Here is an 18,871-nt window from a genome sequence, read left to right on the forward strand (position 1 = left end):
TAACTTAAGTCTTCTAAATGGAAGATTGAGGCAAAAAGTAGTTTCTTAATCCAGTTTCTCACCTATTTAGTCATGCTAAATCTTTTAATTGTAAAATAAAGGAAATAAAAAGATTTACTTCTGAATTTTTTGTTTAGATATGGATTAATTCAGTTGCATTATAACTATGTAATGTTAGAAGTCAGTTCCTGAGGTCAGAGAACGAATTCAAATTCTAAAATTGAAAATAACCAAAGAGGATGTATTAAAAGAAAAAAAGAAGGCATGTAATACAGGCTTCCTCCTGTGGGGCCATATGTAATTGAAATTTGGTTGTTTAGGATTGAAGACCCATTCTTGAAGATTAGATTTGGTTTTAATATAATAATTTCATATTATACTTTATTGACTTGCTTCATTGTGCTTTGCTGGAAAACTGAAAGATTGGTGATGATGTCAATTTCACTGAAAAAGGTTGTTTTTTGATCTGATTGTTTACTTATAGTACTCACTGTCCTTAAAAGTAAGGCAGTTCCTATCTAGGAATGTGATTGTCACATTCTTTTTATAAATGTGATTGTCATTCTACTTCACATTCTAAAATATATTTAAATTGATATAAGAGAAAGATTCTAACTTGCTATAGAAAACATACCACTTTAAGAAATGTTTCTTTTCCTCAATTTTAACAGATCTACCAAAAGTTTTAAATCTTCATTTATTAAATTCAGGAACAAAAGATGTACCAATAACAGTAAGTTTTTGCTTATATTTTTTTCTAATTTATATATTCTTTGTTTTTAAACTTATGACAAAGTTATAAACTCCTGCTCTAAAGGATATATGTTTTGTGGTGACCTGGTGACACTTTGGTTCAAAATAGAGTGTAGGAAACCTGTTCTGCCTGTCTGATCAGATTTTAAGGATGAGAAGGACATGTGAACAGTCTTCTCCAAGGACTCTGAACTAGAGTTCATGAGGTTCCTCTGTAGGCCTGTGGATTCTGATGAATCCTAGGATCTGTGTGCTGTGTATAAAGGAAAACAGGTTGTTAGACTTAAGGTATGGTTAAGTGAAAAAGAGATATAAGATCCAGAGGAGCTGGAAGGAGAAACCAGGAAGCAGAGAGATGTGATAGGTATTGGTCGAGCACTGTTGCCCTGTGACACAGGGGCCCCTTCTCATAGTATCTGCCGTAGTTATCCTCAGCAGCGCACGGAGACCAGGGTCCTCCCACTGTCTCATGCATGCACAGGGGACAAGCAACTTTGATGCCTTGTAGTGGAATTGGAGTGCCATGTGATGGTTTGAGGGTGCTAGAGTATCCAGATTTTGCTTTAGCCCATGACCTCCGTGAGGTCCCCAGGTTACACAGATGGAAGAGGAAAGATGTGTTTTTATTACAACCTGTGCTGGTGTCAGAAAACCTATATTCAGAGAACTCTGATAAAAGTGAGATAGATCAGATGGGCTTTGAGACTTAGAGACCATTGTCCATTTCCACCCAAACCCAGAATTTTCCACCAACTGGTGGAGTAGAGACCAAGGAGAAGAGGGTATACAATCCCCAGGTAATGGGAGAGATGGTCACCCCAGACAGCCACATTTTAATGCACAGTGTGACCTTGCTTACTGGGAGAGTTGTAGATGAAGCAGTGTCCTGTCAGACATAAGACCTAGTATTTCTTCCTGCTTGGTAGGAGAATTGGGAGTGAGTTAGAGGAATGGAGTCTGTAAAGAGCTTCCCCTAAGATGCAGTGGAGCTGAAACTACCACAGCCTGAGGTTCCTACCACTCCAGTGTTAGACCTGCTAAGTATACTGGAGTTCATGCCCCTGCTCCTCAGGGAGGTCTTCAAGGACCCGGGACCCTTCCATAGATGACAAGGAACAGCTCCTTTGACCCTGCCACCCTGACAATGTGTTTTTCTTTAAAAAACAAACAAACATAATGCTGTCTATTGTTGCTATATTGAGGGGTTAGGGATTATTTTTGGCTGTTTAATCTGTATTGAAGTTTTCACAAGTCTATAGAAAAATGAGCAATGTAAATGTTTATAAAAATATAATACATAGTTGGGGAGAATTATTTGGAGTTTTGTTTTTTAATAGAATGAGTGGGAAAGTATTCTTTCCTCTCCTGTTTTTGGGGAGAATTTGCAAAGGATTGGTGTTAATTCTTTAAATGTTTGGTAGAATTCACCAGTGAAGTCATCTAGACCTAAACTTTTGTTCATGGAATGTTTTAAAATTATTAATTCAATCTCTTTACTTGCTATAGGCCTATTCAGATTTTCTATTTCTTATGGAACCAGTTTCAGTAGCTTCTGTCTTTCTAGGAATTTTTTCATTTCATCTGAGTTACCTAATTTGTTGGCATACCATTGTTCAGTGTTTATTTATAATACTTTTATTTTCTGTGAGGTAGATAGTAATGGCCCATCTTCCATTCTTGATTTTAGCAATTGTAGTCTCCTCTCTATTTAAAAAAATTTTTCAGTCTCGCTAAAGGTTTGTCAGTTTTGTTGACCCTTTCAGAGGACCAGCCTTTGGTTTTGTTAAATTCCTCTATTGTTTTTTGGTTCAACATTAAACTGTCCTTTGTTTTATGAATAAAGGTAGAAGAGAGTAGGAATTTCTCCTTTTTCCCCTCATCCCCAACATCCTCACATTTGCAAAAATAAAAAGTTAGACTTCCTTACACACACAGACACACATTTTGGGTTTTACCAGTGAAGTGAAAAGGCCTAAGAATCACCACTCTATTATAACATTTCAGAATCTCACTTTATACTCGGAGTTGTGATTCTTATGTTCAGACTTATCCAGTTTAGTGTATCAGAGTTTCCTCCGTCATGGGGTGTGACTCCTGCTCAGTCTATCCAGGTTGCTTTGGCTACAACTTGCTTTTGTTCTCTGAACTTCCTGGTCCAGAATTTCTTCTGGAGCCCGACTGGCAGCAAGGAGCGCAGTTAGCACATGCGTGATGATGTGTGCACGCCTCCCTTTCCTGCCCTCCCTTTCCTGGCCTCTGCAGAACCTCCTGAAGCACACCGTCTGGCTTCGTTCTAGGATTCCCCTTTAAAGGCAGTCATGCACATGCGCATAGGTCAGACTCTTGGCTGTGGCTGGATGGCCTGCCCTTGCCTCAGTTTGAGACATCAGATAATTGTTATTATTTTGTGTGTGTTCTGCCTGCTGTCTGTCACTTACTGGTTTCTTTGATCCTGTGGATTGTCTCGCACAGAGCAGAAGCTCTCATGCTTGTTGGGCAGATTTCAGGCCTGAAGTCCTGTCTCCATATGTACAGGCTTGGCGGCTTTCCTGGTGGCTCAAATGGTAAAAGAAACTGCCTGCAATGCAGGAGATCCAGATTCAGTATTCTTGCCTGGAGAATTCCATGGTCAGAGGAGCCTGGCTGGCTACAGTCCATGGGGTCACAAAGAGTGGGACACAACTCAGTGAATTTCATTTCATTTCAGACATTTATTGGGAAAGTGCCTTTTCTTAGCCCACACATTCTGGTCTAACATTTGGGTCCAATGAATGGACCCAAATGTCTTGAAAAATAAACAAACATTTTCTTGAAAAATGAACTCAGCAATTCTAAGAATGTGAATGAAAAAAACTTACTATTTAATTCATTTATAGTAATTAAATATAAGTATAAATAGGCCTATTTAACTTATATGCAGAGTACATCATGAGGAATGCTGGGCTGGAAGAAGCACGAGCTGGAATCAAGATTGCTGGGAGAAATATCAATAACCTCAGATAAGCAGATGACACCACCCTTATGGCAGAAAGTGAAGAGGAACTCAAAAGCCTCTTGATGAAAGTGAAAGAGGAGAGTGAAAAGGTTGGCTTGAAGCTCAACATTCAGAAAACAAAGATCATGGCATCTGGTCCCATCACTTCATGGGAAATAGATGGGGAAACAGTGGAAACAGTGTTAGACTTTATTTTTTGGGGCTCCAAAATCACTGCAGATGTTGATTGCAGCCATGAAATTAAAAGACACTTACTCCTTGGAAGGAAAGTTATGACCAACCTAGATAGTATATTAAAAAGCAGAGACATTACTTTGCCAACAAAGGTCCGTCTAGTCAAGGCTATGGTTTTTCCTATGGTCATGTATGGATGTGAGAGTTGGACTATAAAGAAAGTTGAGCGCTAAGAATTGATGCTTTTGAACTGTGGTGCTGGAGAAGACTCTTGAGAGTCCCTTGGACTGCAAGGAGATCAATCCTGGGTGTTCATTGGAAGGACTGATGCTAAAGCTGAAACTCCAATACTTTGGCCATCTCATGCGACAAGCTGACTCACTGGAAGAGAGTCTGATGCTGGGAAGGATTGGGGGCAAGAGGAGAAGGGGACGACAGAGAATGAGATGGCTGGATGGCATCACCGACTTGATGGACATGAGTTTGAGTGAACTCCGGGATTTGGTGATGGACAGGGAGGCCTGGCGTGCTGTGATTCATGGGGTCGCAAAGAGTCGGACACGACTGAGCGACTGAACTGAACTGAGGCCCATGTTCCTACTTTTCTCTTTTATTAAGGAGTTTTAGAATACATTGTAAGTGAACATTTTTGCTCTTACCATGAGTTAGGCTTTATGCTAAGTTCTTTATGTGGATTGTCTTATTTGATGCAATTCCCCTGTAAGATACACAGGTCCTTCTTTTCCAAATAGGGAAAATGAGTCAGATCTTTTAAAGTAACTAAATTCAGCTATATAAAATGCAAAAGTTCAGTTCACTCAGTCATGTCCAATTCTTTGCAACCCCATGGACTGCAGCACGCCAGGCTTCCCTGTCCATCACAAACTCCCGAGGCTTGCTCAAACTCATGTCCTTTGAGTTGGTGATGCCATCCAGCCATCTCATCCTCTGTCGTCCCCTTCTCCTCCTGCCTTCAATCTTTCCCAGCATCTGGGTCTTTTTCAGTGAATCAGTTTTCGCATCAGGTGGCAAAAGTATTGGAGTTTTAGCTTCAGCATCAGTCCATCCAGTGAATATTCAGGACTGATTTCCTTTAGGATTGACTAGTTGGATTTCCTTGCAGGCCAAGGGATTCTCAAGAGTCTTCTCCAACAATACAGTTCAAAAGCATCAGTTCTTTGGCTTTCAGCTTTCTTTTTGTCCAACTCTCACATCCATACACAACTACTGGAAAAACCATAGCTTTGACCAGATGGACCTTTGTTGGCAAAGTAATGTCTCTGCTTTTTATTATGCTGTCTAGGTTGGTCATAACTTTTCTTCCAAGGAGCAAGCGTCTTTTAATGTCTTGGCTGCAGTCACCATTTGCAGTGATTTTGGAGCCCCCCAAAAATAAAGTCTGTCACTGTTTCCATTGTTTCCCCATCTATTTGCCATAAAGTGATGAGACTAGATACCATGATCTTAGTTTTCTGAATGTTGAGTTTTAAGCCTACTTTTTAACTCCTCTCTTTCACTTTCATCAAGAGGCTCTTTAGTTCTTCTTTGCTTTCTGCCATAAGGGTGGTATCATCTGTGTATCTGAGGTTATTGATATTTCTCCCGGCAGTCTTGATTCCATCTTGTGCTTCATCCAGCCTGGCATTTCACGTGATATGCTTTGCATATAAGTTAAATAAGCAGGGTGGCAGTATACAGCCTTGACTTACTCCTTTCCCTATTTGGAACCAGTCTGTTGTTCTATGTCCAGTTCTAACTGTTGTTCTTGACCTGCATACAGATTTTTCAGGAGGCAGGTCAGGTGGTCTGGTATTCCCATCTTTTTAAGAATTTTCCAGAGTTTGTTGTGATCCACACAGTCAAAGGCTTTGGCGTAGTCAATAAAGCAGAAATAGATGTTTTTTTGCAACTCTCTTTTTGATGCTCCAGCAGATGTTGCCGATTTGATCTCTGGTCCCTCTGCCTTTTCTAAAACCAGCTTGAACATCTGGAAGTTCACGGTTCACGTACTGTTGAAGCCTGGCTTGGAGAATTTTGAGGATTACTTTGCTAGTATGTGAGTTGAGTGCAATTGTGAGGTAGTTTGAGCATTCTTTGGCATTGCCTTTCTTTGGGATTGGAGTGAAAACTGACCTTTTCCAGTCCTGTGGCCACTGCTGAGTTTTCCAAATTTGCTGGCATGTTGAATGCAATAGTTACATGAAAATATATTAGGTATACTTATCAATCAAGTTTTTATGACTATATAATTTTAATTTCATATTCAGTATTCCTAATAAAAACCTATTGGTTTATGTACCTGTCCTCGATCTACATCTCTGCCTGCCTCTGTATGTTTTCTTCTAACATCTGCCTATACTCTTGCTTGTGTTATGGTAGATTTATTTCCTCATTCATTCATTCCCTCATCCACTCATCCAGTAAATATTCATTAAGCGTCAGCTGTATGCCAGCTTCTGTGCTGAGTACTGGGGATACAGCAGGGACTCAGAGAACCAAGGTCTTGCCCTTACTGAGCTCATTTTTTTTTAGTTGGGAGACAGACAAACAGGTATGCAACAATATTGTAAACTAAGAAATAAACCGAATGGTGTGTAAGTCGAGGAAGGAGTTGCTTTAGGTAGAGCTGTCTCTGAGGAGCTGACATTTGAGGTAATAACTGAAGAGTGAGAAGCAGGCACCTGTAAGGAAAGCAAAGCTGGTGGACAAGTGTTCCATCGCAGGGATGAGCAGGTGCCAAGACCTGAGGGGCAGCTGCAAATGTTGAAACTCACCAGGCTAAGATGTAGAAGACGGGCTGGAGGGTCGAGCAGGGTTTCCCAGGCTCCTGGGAGGGGTTTCGGTTTTACTATAAGGGCAATGGAAAATTACAGAGTTTTAAGCAAGGGTGTGATGTCATTTAATCTGTGTGTTATTAAAGTCACTGTAGCTGCTTTTTAGAGAATGAACTGAAGAAGGTTAAAAATCTATTGCAGTGGTCCACTTAAGAGATGATGATAGCTTGGACTTCTTGGCCTTATCAGCCAGGGGATAAACCCGTCTGCCATGGAAACTGAGTATTAAGAGAGCTTCCCAAGGTTTTTCCATAGTATGCCAGACCTACAGACTGGTGCATATTAGAAAGGTCCCTGCCTCCCCCTTCAGGGAATTCAGTATGTCTTCGTTGTTCAAGATATAAGACTACTTCCCAGGTGGCGCAGTGGTAAAGATTCCACCTGCCAATGCAGGAAATGCGGTTTGCGAAGATCCCCTGGAGAAGGAAATGGCAACCCACTCCAGTATTCTTGCCTGGAAAATCCCAGGGACAGAGGATTCTGATGGGCTACAATCCACGGTACCACAAAGAGTCTGACATGACTGACCACACACACACACTAAAGTAAGCAATTCCCATTATAAACTCCTCACCATCAGTGAGCAAGATACCCAGGTTCGCGCCTTCCTGACACAGCTTGTCTATAGTGCAACTTTGAAAATATAGTTTTCCTCAACATTTATAAAACATTAATGCTATATAAATAATGGAGTAAATTTGCTTGAGACATCTTAAAACACCTTTGTATGTCGTTTCCTCGCTAATTAATAAGAAATCACAGATGTCCTTAAATTTTACCTGGGTCGACTTGACATGAGTCTTAGAAAATCTGTGCACCTACTATTAAAAATACAATCGCTGTATGCTGCTAAGTCACTTCAGTCGTGTCCGACTCTGTGTGACCCCATAGACGGAAGCCCACCAGGCTCCCCCGTCCCTGGGATTCTCCAGGCAAGAACACTGGAGTGGGTTGCCATTTCCTTCTCCAATGTGTGAAAGTGAAAAGTGAAAGTGAAGTCGCTCAGTCGTGTCCGACCCATAGCGACCCCACGGACTGCAGCCTACCAGGCTCCTCCATCCATGGGATTTTTTAGGCAAGAGTACTGGAGTGGCTTGCCATTGCCTTCTGCGACAATCACTGTATACCAGAAGGTTATTTATTTATTTATTTTTTTGCTTGCTTAAAGCAGTTGAATCATTTCAGAATGTCCTGGGCCTGGTGTCTCACTTGAGAGTTACTGAGCATAGTTGGGTATGAATGTCGTGAGAAAGACTGGAACTATATTTAGAGCCTGTGCAGGCTGCCTTTTCTGGGAATCTTGCCACATTTTTTCCACTTCTCAATTATCTTTAAGTAAACAACAGTTAGTGACTGATGCTGAAATATATTGTTAGTATAAATATGCTTATTACAAGTTTCTGATTATTTATTACTTTTCATTTAAAGCCACCAGAATGAGCCAACTGTTTAAGTCTTTCATTTATTTTGCTTTGTTTTTGTTTCCTTGAAAAACAGGTTTTAACTGATTGGGGTACTTTTTTCTTTTAATGGTAGTAAGTGAACACTTCAGACCATTTGTATAAAACGTGAGTCAATTGAATATTATTTTACTATTAGTGTAAATAATACTATTAGTAATACTACTATTGGTAAAATAATATGACTGTTATTTTAAGGTAATATTAATAATACAGATAAAACTTTTCCTCTTGTAAGGAAAATCTTAACGTGTGTTTCATATAAGAAAAACATTTTTTATCATCAACTAAGTTCTCACTACTTAACAGTGACTGTATGGTAAGAAATACCATTGCTTAGCTGTTTCTGGCATAGGCTCGTGCTTGTTACTGATGAACTGCGGCTTACAGTCTTTAAGCGTGTTTGAAAATGGTCAAGGTTCCATGGCTGCTGTATCACAGTCAACAGAGCAAGTGAAAGAATTAGAGACCAAATGTGTCTCCTGTAAACTGCAAAACTTTATGTGATTATCTCTCAAAATAAATCCTGACCTCGGGATAAATATGACTAATTCGAAGGAAAACAGCAAAATTAATAGAATCACATGTTTTAGATAGATGAAAACTTTGTTGTTGTTGTTTAGTTGCTAAGTCATGTCCAACTCTTTTGTGACCCCATGGACTGTAGCCTGGCATGGATTTCTCAGGCAAGAATACTGGAGTGGGTTGTCATTTTCTTCTCCAGGGTATATTCCTGATCCAGGAATTGAACTCACATCTGCATTGGCAGGTGGATTCTTTACCACTGAACCACCAGGGAAGCCCCTGATGGAAACTTAGAAAATACCTAATCCAGTCCCCTACGATTTTACAGGTGGGAGAAACATGGCCCAGAGTAAATTGCAGCTTACAGAGATTTACACTGCTAGTTAAATAGTTAAAATCCTTTTGCTGTAAACTCATCACTCTGGGTTTCTATACTGCTTTCCTTTCCTTCAGAAAAAATATAGTAGCATAGTATGATGAAACCAAATGAACTTTCTCCAGTTATCTTATAGTCAGGCTGCTTTGTTTTACTGTTACAAATACATATCAATACATACAGACATGCATACCCTTCGAGGAAGGAAAAGATTCATACTTTAAATGACTGCTAATAACAGCAGGATTATTGATAGCAAATATATTGATATGAACCCGTCAACCCCCCCAACCCCCCCATTAGAGATTCAGAAGCAAAGTAAGAGTTCTCAAAGAAGAAGAAAGGTAAAGAGATAAAATACTGGGAGAGCCTGCAGCCAAGAGCTGAGGCAATTAAGATTTCCAGCACAGAAAACCAGAGGGTCCTCCTGAGGACCATCATCCGAGGCCCAGTAAAGACACCCTGACAGCGGAGTCACTAACCAGCAATGGGAGGGGCAGTACCCTGCTAACTGGAACTAAGAAGCAGTATCTGTCATCTCTCTGTAGGTAACCAACTTTGTTTCCTGTGATTGAAACATGGTGCAAGAGACAGCGTTTCCTCTCTCCTAAGATGCTTCTTGTGCTTTCAAAGACCTGTCCTTCTTTCTCTTTAGGCACATTTGTTGTTGTTTAGTCACCTAAGTCACCTCCAACTGTTTTGCAAACCACAGGGAATCTTTCTGAACCTGTGTCTCTTGCATCTCGTGCATTGGCAAGCAGATTCTTTACCACTGAACCACCTGGGAAGCCTAGCTTTTTGAATAGAGAATTCAAACTCTTTTAAATTCAACTCTTTTAAGTTGAAAGCATTCTGACCTGTTTTAGGTTGCACATTCCTGCCATCCACTTCACCACTGAGCCCCACAGCCCCTCTTGTAAACCCTGAAGGTCCTCTTTTCTTATATGTTCATTAGACATTCATTTAGAAAAGAAATGCCTTTTTTCTTTATTATGTATTTATACTCATTGCCCTAGTTTGACTTTAGATTTTTTAACACTCACTTATCTATCACACATTTTTCCTTCTGGTCATCATTTGATTTCATAAAGACTGTTTAATGAAATTGAGATTTTATCAGTTTAGCCTACTCCATTTAAACCGACCACTTAAACTTTTCAGATTTTGATTCTGCTTTACTTTTCCAGTACACTTTTCGGTATAAACTGGACCACCAGACTAAATGCAGTGTAAATTTTTCTCTTTGCAGAGTGTTCGACCTACACCACAAAATGATGCTATCACGGTACACTTTAAACCAATTACATTAAAAGCTTCAGAAAGTAAATATACCAAGGTAGCAAGTATTAGTTTTGATGGTAAGTATTCAACTTTTTCTAATAGAGTGGTCTTATTTTGATAATTTAGACGACATCTCTATTGACATCTTAATATAAGAACCCAGACCATTTGACAGTTAGATTTTATGATACTGGTCAGATTGGTTTTTCTTGTAAACCATCGTGAACTCTTATTTGATTGTTTCTTGAAAGTAAATATTATAATTTCATAAACCTAAATTAGTGTTAGCAAATACATTAGGATTGCAATTAAATTTTTGTTAATCTAGGCTGTTTCATGTATGTATCTATTAAGCTTTGTCTTAATTATGAAGTCATTAATTTTTGTAATTAAGTGATACATATTTGAATTTCAGAAGCATATTTGAATTTTAGAGCAGAAATAAAGTATTTTCTGTAACATTTCCATATTTTGGCTTTTATAAACAAGGCAAGCAGTCCTATCTAAACTAAAATGACAGCCTTTATCATAGAATTGTCAAGTTAGATAACAGTTATTTCAAGCGTGTATATTGTATATTTTGACTTTTGAAATGTTAACTCAGACTTTAGCTTGTTTTAATAGAATGTTTTTATTCAGTTTTGACTACTTAATTAGAAGATATACTGCATTTGCTATCATAAAATGTTTTGAGTAGTAACTTAATGGCTGTCTAAATGTATGATTAAATGTAATGAAAGCTGAAACTCCAAATGGGACTTTTCTCATAATGGCCTATCCAAGTGAGGAGCCCTGAAGCTTAAGCTTTGGCCTCATGATGAAGCCATCTTTGCTCATAATCCACATTTTACAACTAAGCTTCTCATCAGGAGAGAATGTTTGGCCACTGCAGACCCCCCTGAGTGTGGCCCAGTTCTGTGAGGCATCTGCGCACACTCCTCTCACATGGAGGGCCTGGAGCAGCTGCACACTTGGCTGCCAACACAGCATTCATCCCATGAGCTCAGAGAAAACTCCTGAAGAAATTGAGATTATACACATGGCACACTTTCATAAACCAGCTGTCAAAAAATACTCAGTATTGCAGAAGGCTTGATGGCACAGATATTTCCAAATGTGTGATGAGTGGTCTTCTGTGTTGCTAAGACACCAGCCGTGACCGCCAGTTATCAGCGTCAGTATCGGCAAGTACATTGTCTTCCCTTACTGAGAAAGAGAGTGACCGATGATACTTTCTGACCCTAAGAACAGACAGATCTGATAAGTCCAAGAAGTCCAGGGCACACAATAGGGCAGTGCAGCTGTGCTGTGTGCTGTTCCCTCACCCTTCCCAGCTCCTGTGTTGACAACCCAGTGACTGTTACCACTCAGATAAATGAATGTGAGGAGTGGTGGTTCTTCCAAGATCACAGAGTCTAAAATAAGTGTTTCTTAATAGTGCTTTTTATTTATTTATTATAAAAACTGGCAGATTTATTCTGCAAGGGCCCATTTTCAAAAAGCTAAAGGTGAAGGTGGGAGAGGAGAGGTTTCCTCCCCTTTTTCTTTCCCCTCATCTTTAAAAGTGATTTTTATTATGGAAAAAATCCCTCCACTGCCCACCTGCTCCCTCCTCCCCCACCACCACCCCTAGATTACAATACAAATGGTTTTACCACTGAGATTCCTGTGAAAATCATCAGTCGAGAAATGCACTTTTTACTTAACTTTGAAAATGTTCAGGGGGAATTCCCTGGCAGTCCAGTAGTTAGGATTCAGTACTTTCACTGCCATAGCCCTGGTTCAGTCCTGGTTGGGAAGCTAGGATTCCGCAAGCCCACAGCACAGCCAAATTAATTATAAAAATAAAAAACATAAAAATTTCAGAACGTGCCATGAATATTCACTCTGCAGTGTTGACTTACCATGTAATCATTTGTCTCATAAAGTGATGATTCCTTATGATTTTTAACTGAATTTTATTGATACTCTGACCACTTCATTTGCTAAAATATAACTTGATAAGCTACTATGAAATGCCTAAATTATGACCCTTGTTACCAGCCTTATGTCAGAATAAATAGCAAAAAGAAAAATAAGCATCCAGAAATGGCTGTACAGTAAGCAGAAAGAAATGGAGCTTAATGGGAGGTTTAAAAATCTGAATTCACACTGTCTGTACATAGCCACATACTAGATGTCATACCATTATTTTGTTCCTTTTTTATGCTAAAGTTGGATAACACACATTTGCAGAACCTACATATGAAATTCTTCTCATCAGTGGAAGTGTTCCTGAAATAACAGCTTCTTTATTTGCTTTGAAAGGAACATCTAATGGGTACCCAGATTGGATCCAACTGACTATTTGTGTAATTCCAGAAGGAAAATCAGAAGTGATCCAAAATTTAAAGGTTTTAACTTCATCTGTGAGAACAGTATGATGGCAGGGAGAGTATATGTCTCATAACTCTTGGCATTTCTTGTACCAGGCTACTTTATTGGTATTTATAGCAAGACTTGGACCACACAAGGAATGTTATTTCTTAATCAGCTGTGAACCAGCAATTCTCAATTTGGGGACGTTTGGCAACATCTGCAGACACTTTTGGGTAATGCAGCTGTCTCGCAGATAGAGGCTGTCTTGACGACACTGCCCAACATCCCTCAGTGCACAGGACACCCACCCCACTGCCACCTCACCCCTCACCCCCACCTCACCAGCAGAGTTTACCTGGCCTGAAATGTTCATAGCATCAAGGTTGAGAATCCCTGTTGTACGTGAAGCCAAAGCTTATAGTGATAGAGAAGCAGCTCAGATATAGCGTTTTCCCTCCTGAATGGTGTTCACTTGCTAGTTCCTTACCTGTTTATCCCATTACAGGAAAATTGAAATATCTTTCCATATTTGAATGGAAAATGTGATATTTGACTTAAAATGTTGTCACTGTATTCTGTGTGCCAGTTTGAAAGCTCACTTTCTTTTTACGATTTCAATCCGTCCATGCACAGTCACTCTCATCCTCCTCTGTGTAAATTTGTCGGTAGCGGAAGGTGACAGATTATCTTCTGTGCTTCCTTTCAGCATCAAAGGCAAAAAAACCATCTCAGTTTTCTGGGAAAATAACTGTGAAAGCAAAGGAAAAGAGTTATTCTAAACTTGAAATACCATATCAGGCAGAGGTTTTAGATGGGTGAGTTTCTGTTTTAAATAAACTTTATAACTTTTTACTAATCGGTAAATTCTGTTTTCCTACTCTCTGACTTTAGCAGAAGTAGTAGGCAAATTCACATAAACTCCATGGAATTAGTATTAAAAAAACTTCAGCCATAAAGGAGAAAAATCTTCTGTATTTTGTTCATTTTTTATTTTTTTTACTTTTAGAAGAAAGAAGTAAATGGGATGATATGATTTGGGTTTAAATGAAATCCTAATGATCCCATAATAAAATGGAAAAGTGAATCTGATTTTTAAATCACTTGAAGCATTTCGTTTCTGTAATTATTTTTGTAACATGCAAATGGCTATGGCTTGTTTATTAAAGTATATTGTCTCTTGAAGCAAAATCATTTTTATTCCTTTATAAACCCATTAAACACTGTTCTAAAATTCTAGTTTTTTACAAACAGGTAATAATATATGTAGTTCATTTTCTACTTTAACCAGTAATAGTTTCATGTCCAGCTTAGTAGGGACTTGTTTTAACAAAGCTGGTTGCAACTGAATGATAAACATGATTTTTTTTTTTTAAATAGCTTAAAACTTTTTTTTTGTTAGTACATTCTTGACGTTCATTATTTGGTTACATATAATGCAGTAGCAAATAGTTCTTTTTATTACACTGTAATAAATTGTCTTTTAAATCATATGGTCAATCACTAAAATATTTATAGTCTTAATTCTCTAACAGTGTAACCAGTCCAGTTTAGCAGTCCTTACTGCTAAATGTAAATTATTACTCACCACTAAACTTGCATTATAAATTAACACGTGAAAATAAAAATGATTTGTTTTTGTTTTTTTCAAATAGTTATTTGGGATTTGATCACGCTGCAACATTATTTCACATTCGAGACAGTCCTGCTGATCCTGTGGAAAGGCCAATTTACCTTACTAACACTTTCAGCTTTGCGATCCTCATTCATGATGTGTTGCTACCAGAAGAAGCCAAAACAATGTTTAAAGTATGTTTCTCACCCCTCATACTTTTGATTTTACCAGTCTACCAAGCAAATGGTGCTGACATGTTTTTTTTCTTTCCTGTCATCTCCTAGGTTCACAACTTCAGCAAACCAGTCTTAATTCTTCCAAATGGATCAGGCTACATTTTTACTCTATTTTTTATGCCATCCACATCATCCATGCACATAGATAACAATATTTTACTTATTACCAATGCCTCTAAGTTTCACTTACCTGTGCGGGTATATACAGGTTTTTTAGATGTAAGTATGTTATCTACCTTTTAAAATTTAAACTCCCCCCACATCTTTGTTGTTTTCAGCTACTGTTTAGTAGTTGTGTTGCAGACACTTAAATTTTGCTGTTTTCTGTACTTAACAAGTTGTTCTAATTCCTCCCTAGTCAGTGCTACCAAGGTGTTCACCCTCCCAGCAGCCATATCTCCTCATGACACAGTTGACTTCTCTAGCTACACCTCTGTTTAGATCAGGTCCACTCCTCTTGATTTTGCTTTTAAACTGTTAAAGTCAGGGGCAAGCTAAAAACAAACTAAGCAGAAGAAACATAATAAGCAAAAAAAATTAAAAAATACTAAAGGGCAAGTAAAAAGGGAGCTCTGTAGGGAAGAGGTGACCAAAACTGAAAACACAAGACTGAAGAGAAGAATCCGATAAGAAAGAGGGAATCGGGGAGAAAGACACAGATGGAATAATCATCTAAATAACGGCAGGAAAGGAAACAGAAGTCTTTTTAATACAGAAAATAAGCCGGGGGGGGGGGAATCCAAGCAAAGCTGTCCTTAGGGTAATCCATGGAAGAAGTTTGGGAAAGAAAGAAAGCTGGTAGAAAGATGCAAAGAAAGCAAAAAGACAGAAGTGTGGTCGTCCAGAAACCTAGCATCAGTGAGAACTTTAGAACCGAGGGGCCTTCAGTATCATACCCCTGGCATTCCTGCATTTCTTCTGCTCAGATGGTCACTGGCTTGTAGCTGCTTTCAGGAATGCATGAAGTTTGCTGAGACTGGGGACTTTTTGCCTAAATCTCCAGGGCTCCATTTAATCTCCTAGTACTCAAAATACTTCCATTATACAAAGTTCTTAATTATGTATTATTTATGTGTATATTTACATAAAACGTAGGAACCTTAGTGTACCTTAATATAGTTACTTTTTCTTTAAGTGTTACTGTTACATAAGTGTAGCTTTACATCTAATCTAGTTCTTTTCTGTCCTTCCAGTACTTTGTATTACCCCCCAAAATAGAAGAACGTTTCATAGATTTTGGTGTACTGAGTGCGACAGAAGCAAGTAATATTTTATTTGCCATTATAAACAGCAATCCAATTGAGGTAAGAAAAGAAAAATCTGTTGTTATTCTAAATCACATTTAGAGATTTTATGCTGGTGCTGCAATAATTGCTTCCATATCTTTCTCTTTTAAGTTGGCTATAAAAAGCTGGCATATTATAGGAGATGGTTTATCAATAGAACTTGTAGCTACTGAAAGAGGCAATAGAACTACAATCATCTCAAGCCTTCCAGAGTTTGAAAAGTCCTCTCTGTCAGACCAGTCATCGGTAAGTAAACTTGTTTCCTTAAACTTAGATGTGTGTCTAAATCTCAAATAGAAAACTGTTCTTCATGATATTATTTTTAATATTAATTTATTTATTTGACTGTGCTGGGTCTCAGTTGCACCATATGAACTCTTAGTTGTGGCAAGTGGGATCTAGTTCCCTGACTAGGGGTCAAACCCAGGCCCCCTGCATTTGAAGCACAGAGTCTTAGTGACTGGATGACCAGGGAGGTCCCTCCTCAAAATATTATGAGATTCATAACAGCATTGGCTATTTGATGTGGAAAGGACCTTATAGGTAATCTACTTAAGCACTCTTTTCATGATGAGAGCACTTGAGACTCAAAGGAGTTAAGATATAACACAGGTACCATTACAGGAGAAATTTCCATGGGTACTAAACTAACCCTGTTTATTGAATTCACTAGGCAAAAGAAAGAACCCTGCACATTAGTAGAAGTTGTTTTCAGTTCAACAGTAATATTTCTGTTCAGTTTTCTGTATTGACTAGAAGAGAGTATCAGTGAGACGAACATCATTTGTTTGATCTCTCTGTGGCTCTCCCCATACACTTTTACTCTCTTACGTTTAGTTGGTCATGAAAGTACATGAGACAAGAGCAAGTGAGTGTTATCAGTCTAGGCCTTCACCACTGCGGAAGAGGGATCTCAGAGTTTAAACTTACTCAGAGTAGAGTTAGTAGAATCACCTGTGCGACTTGGAAGGATCAGAATATAACCTCCTCTGAAGGTTCAGATGGAACTTCTCATGGCAGTTTTACAGAAGGAAAGCAGATGTCCTTACACACAGAGATTGTTGACAAAGACCTTTCCGTGGAATGCCATAGGCCATAAAAATGGATTTAAACATTTTGTATGAGAAAGGTTCCCCAAAACAGGTTTTTTTGAGAATAATTTGGCAATGTATACCACTCCTGGGACTTCTTCTTGTGGAAGTCATTTAAAGAGCCAGAAGTGGTGAGAATGCCGATATTTGTGATAGCAGTATTAGGAATTACAGATAACCAGAAACAACCAAATGTATAAAGTCGTGATTTCATGGTTGAATATTAAAACAGATAAGCTGTAAGTAGGATTGTATGTAAAAAATTTGAAAAAGGATTTATGAAAGAATGGGAAATAGTACTGGATAATGTGTATTCTAATTGCATCTGTGTGGCATTCAAGCTCCGTAATCAGATATTGTGATGGATACATGGGTGTTGGGTGTTTGCATTTTAAAATTTATAATGTTTTAAATTTGACTCATAAATAAAGTCTGCTTTTAAAACAAAAAAGAGTATGCCCATGACAAGTAATATTTGTCACTACAGCTGAGGTTTTATTTTTAATACAAATAGAACGCTGAAAAAGGATAATAATGAGACCAGCTATTAATGTGTTCATTTCAACAATGAACTTAAAGTAAAACTGTATGTAGATCTAATCCAAGATGGTTGAATTATACTGTTTTTCATAATACATTATAAGTTAATAATCTTAGGACCCTGGATCATTTCCTCCTCCTAAATAGCACATGTTAATACTTACTATTTTGGCTTGAAGCTCAACATTCAGAAAACGAAGATCATGGCATCTGGTCCCATCACTTCATGGGAAATAGATGGGGAAACAGTGGAAACAGTGTCAGATTTTATTTTTTTGGGCTCCAAAATCACTGCAGATGCTGATTGCAGCCAGGAAATTAAAAGACGCTTACTCCTTGGAAGGAAAGTTATGACCAACCTTGATAGCATATTAAAAAGCAGAGACATTATTTTGCCAACCAAGGACCGTCTAGTCAAGGCTGTGGTTTTTCCCGTGGTCATGTATGGATGTGAGAGTTGGACTGTGAAGAAAGCTGATCGCCGAAGAATTGATGCTTTTGAACTGTGGTGCTGGAGAAGACTCTTGAGGGTCCCTTGGACTGCAAGGAGATCCAACCAGTCCATTCTAAAGGAGATCAGTCCTGGGTGTTCATTGGAAGGACTGATGCTAAAGCTGAAACTCCAGTACTTTGGCCACCTCATGCGATGAGTTGACTCACTGGAAAAGAGTCTGATGCTGGGAGGGATTGGGAGTGGGAGGAGACGGGGACGACAGAGAATGAGATGGCTGGATGGCATCACCGACTCGATGGACATGAGTTTGAGTGAACTCCGGGAGTTGGTGATGGACAGGGAGGCCTGGCGTGCTGTGATTCATGGGGTCACAAAGAGTCGGAGACGACTGAGCAACTGAACTGAACTGAACTGAACACTTACTATTTAAATTTGAGAGGTCCACTCGGTAACATGAAACCTGCTGGAAACTTTGGGGTTTTAGAATTTACTTTTATATAAAACTATATAAATATAAAAGATGGGCATGTACACACTGCTGTATTTAAAGTGGATAACCAGCACAGGCCTGCTGTACAGCACAGGGAACACTGCTTGCTGTTTTGTGGCAGCCTGGGTGGGAGGGGAGCTTGGGGAGAGTGGATCCATGTGTGTGTATGGCTGAGTCCCTTCTCTGTGCACCTGAAATTCTCATAGAATGGGCTGTACCCCAGTGCACGATAAAAACTTAAGAAGAAACTGCATAAATATAAGAACCAAGGGATAGAAAGATGCCATCATTTTTATGAACCCTTCCTTACTTAAAATAGGAGGTTGTAGTGAGTTGCCAGCTTCATAATAGCAACTCCACAAAATGTGGATTTTTTTTTGAAGTTTGTAATGCCTGAACTTTCAAC

At 38.8% G+C, this 18,871-nt stretch overlaps 1 protein-coding gene across 2 annotated transcripts in view; it reads left to right on the forward strand.

Annotated features, from left to right (window-relative positions):
- TMEM131 (transmembrane protein 131) overlaps positions 1–18,871 on the forward strand; it is a 180,131-nt gene that overhangs the window by 121,645 nt on the left and 39,615 nt on the right. For both annotated transcript variants that reach the window (XM_055400773.2, XM_055400774.2), the window contains exons 11-17: positions 672–733; positions 10,367–10,475; positions 13,463–13,571; positions 14,409–14,562; positions 14,653–14,823; positions 15,798–15,908; positions 16,002–16,136. In XM_055400773.2, coding sequence (XP_055256748.2) covers positions 672–733; positions 10,367–10,475; positions 13,463–13,571; positions 14,409–14,562; positions 14,653–14,823; positions 15,798–15,908; positions 16,002–16,136 — 851 coding nt within the window. The remainder of the gene's footprint in view (positions 1–671; positions 734–10,366; positions 10,476–13,462; positions 13,572–14,408; positions 14,563–14,652; positions 14,824–15,797; positions 15,909–16,001; positions 16,137–18,871) is intronic.

Source organism: Moschus berezovskii, chromosome 11 (assembly GCF_049115385.1).
Source record: "Moschus berezovskii isolate FMDL1 chromosome 11, NW_MosBer_1.0, whole genome shotgun sequence".
In the NCBI taxonomy this organism is placed as follows: Eukaryota; Metazoa; Chordata; class Mammalia; order Artiodactyla; family Moschidae; genus Moschus; species Moschus berezovskii.